The sequence below is a fragment of the Fulmarus glacialis genome, unplaced genomic scaffold, assembly GCF_000690835.1.
Source record: "Fulmarus glacialis isolate BGI_N327 unplaced genomic scaffold, ASM69083v1 scaffold26550, whole genome shotgun sequence".
NCBI lineage: Eukaryota > Metazoa > Chordata > Aves > Procellariiformes > Procellariidae > Fulmarus > Fulmarus glacialis.
In genome coordinates this window covers 7,264-7,661 of record NW_009186197.1, presented here as the reverse complement: position 1 = coordinate 7,661, position 398 = coordinate 7,264, and the positions used below count along the sequence as shown (strand labels likewise).

Genomic DNA, 398 nt, shown 5'->3' with positions numbered 1-398 from the left:
GAGGCAGTAGGTGATTTGCTGGATGCCTTTAAAGAGGTGAGTGTCCCACGGGTGTCCGGGGGTCGCCCAGTGTCCCGTCTCCTCCTGTGATGAACTCTGCTTTGTGCCATCGTGTCTGGGCCACTGATGCTCTGTGATGGTAATTTGGATGGTAATGAGGGTCTGAGGTGGGGCGGACGCCTGGGTGTGGGGTGGAGGGGGCAGGACCAGGCTTGTGGGGTGACTACTGTCCCTGTCCCTCCCAATGGAGTCTCAGATCAGCGACAGTGCCTCGGAGGCGGAGAACAAGCCCCCTGTGTCTGCCCCTGCCCGCGAAGTGGAGGACGCAGCCCCCGCCCGTCCACAGGAAGAGTCGGAGGAGACGTGGGAGGAGAAGGAGGACCAGCTGGCCCCGGAGA

At 62.6% G+C, this 398-nt stretch overlaps 1 protein-coding gene across 1 annotated transcript in view; it reads left to right on the top strand.

Moving 5' to 3' along the window:
- Positions 1-3: 3 nt before the first annotated feature.
- EIF4G1 (eukaryotic translation initiation factor 4 gamma, 1) overlaps positions 4-398 on the top strand; it is a gene marked incomplete at its 5' end in the record, with an annotated part of 7,647 nt that continues 7,252 nt past the window's right edge. The window contains 2 exon segments of the mRNA XM_009587114.1: positions 4-36; positions 251-394. Coding sequence (XP_009585409.1) covers positions 4-36; positions 251-394 — 177 coding nt within the window.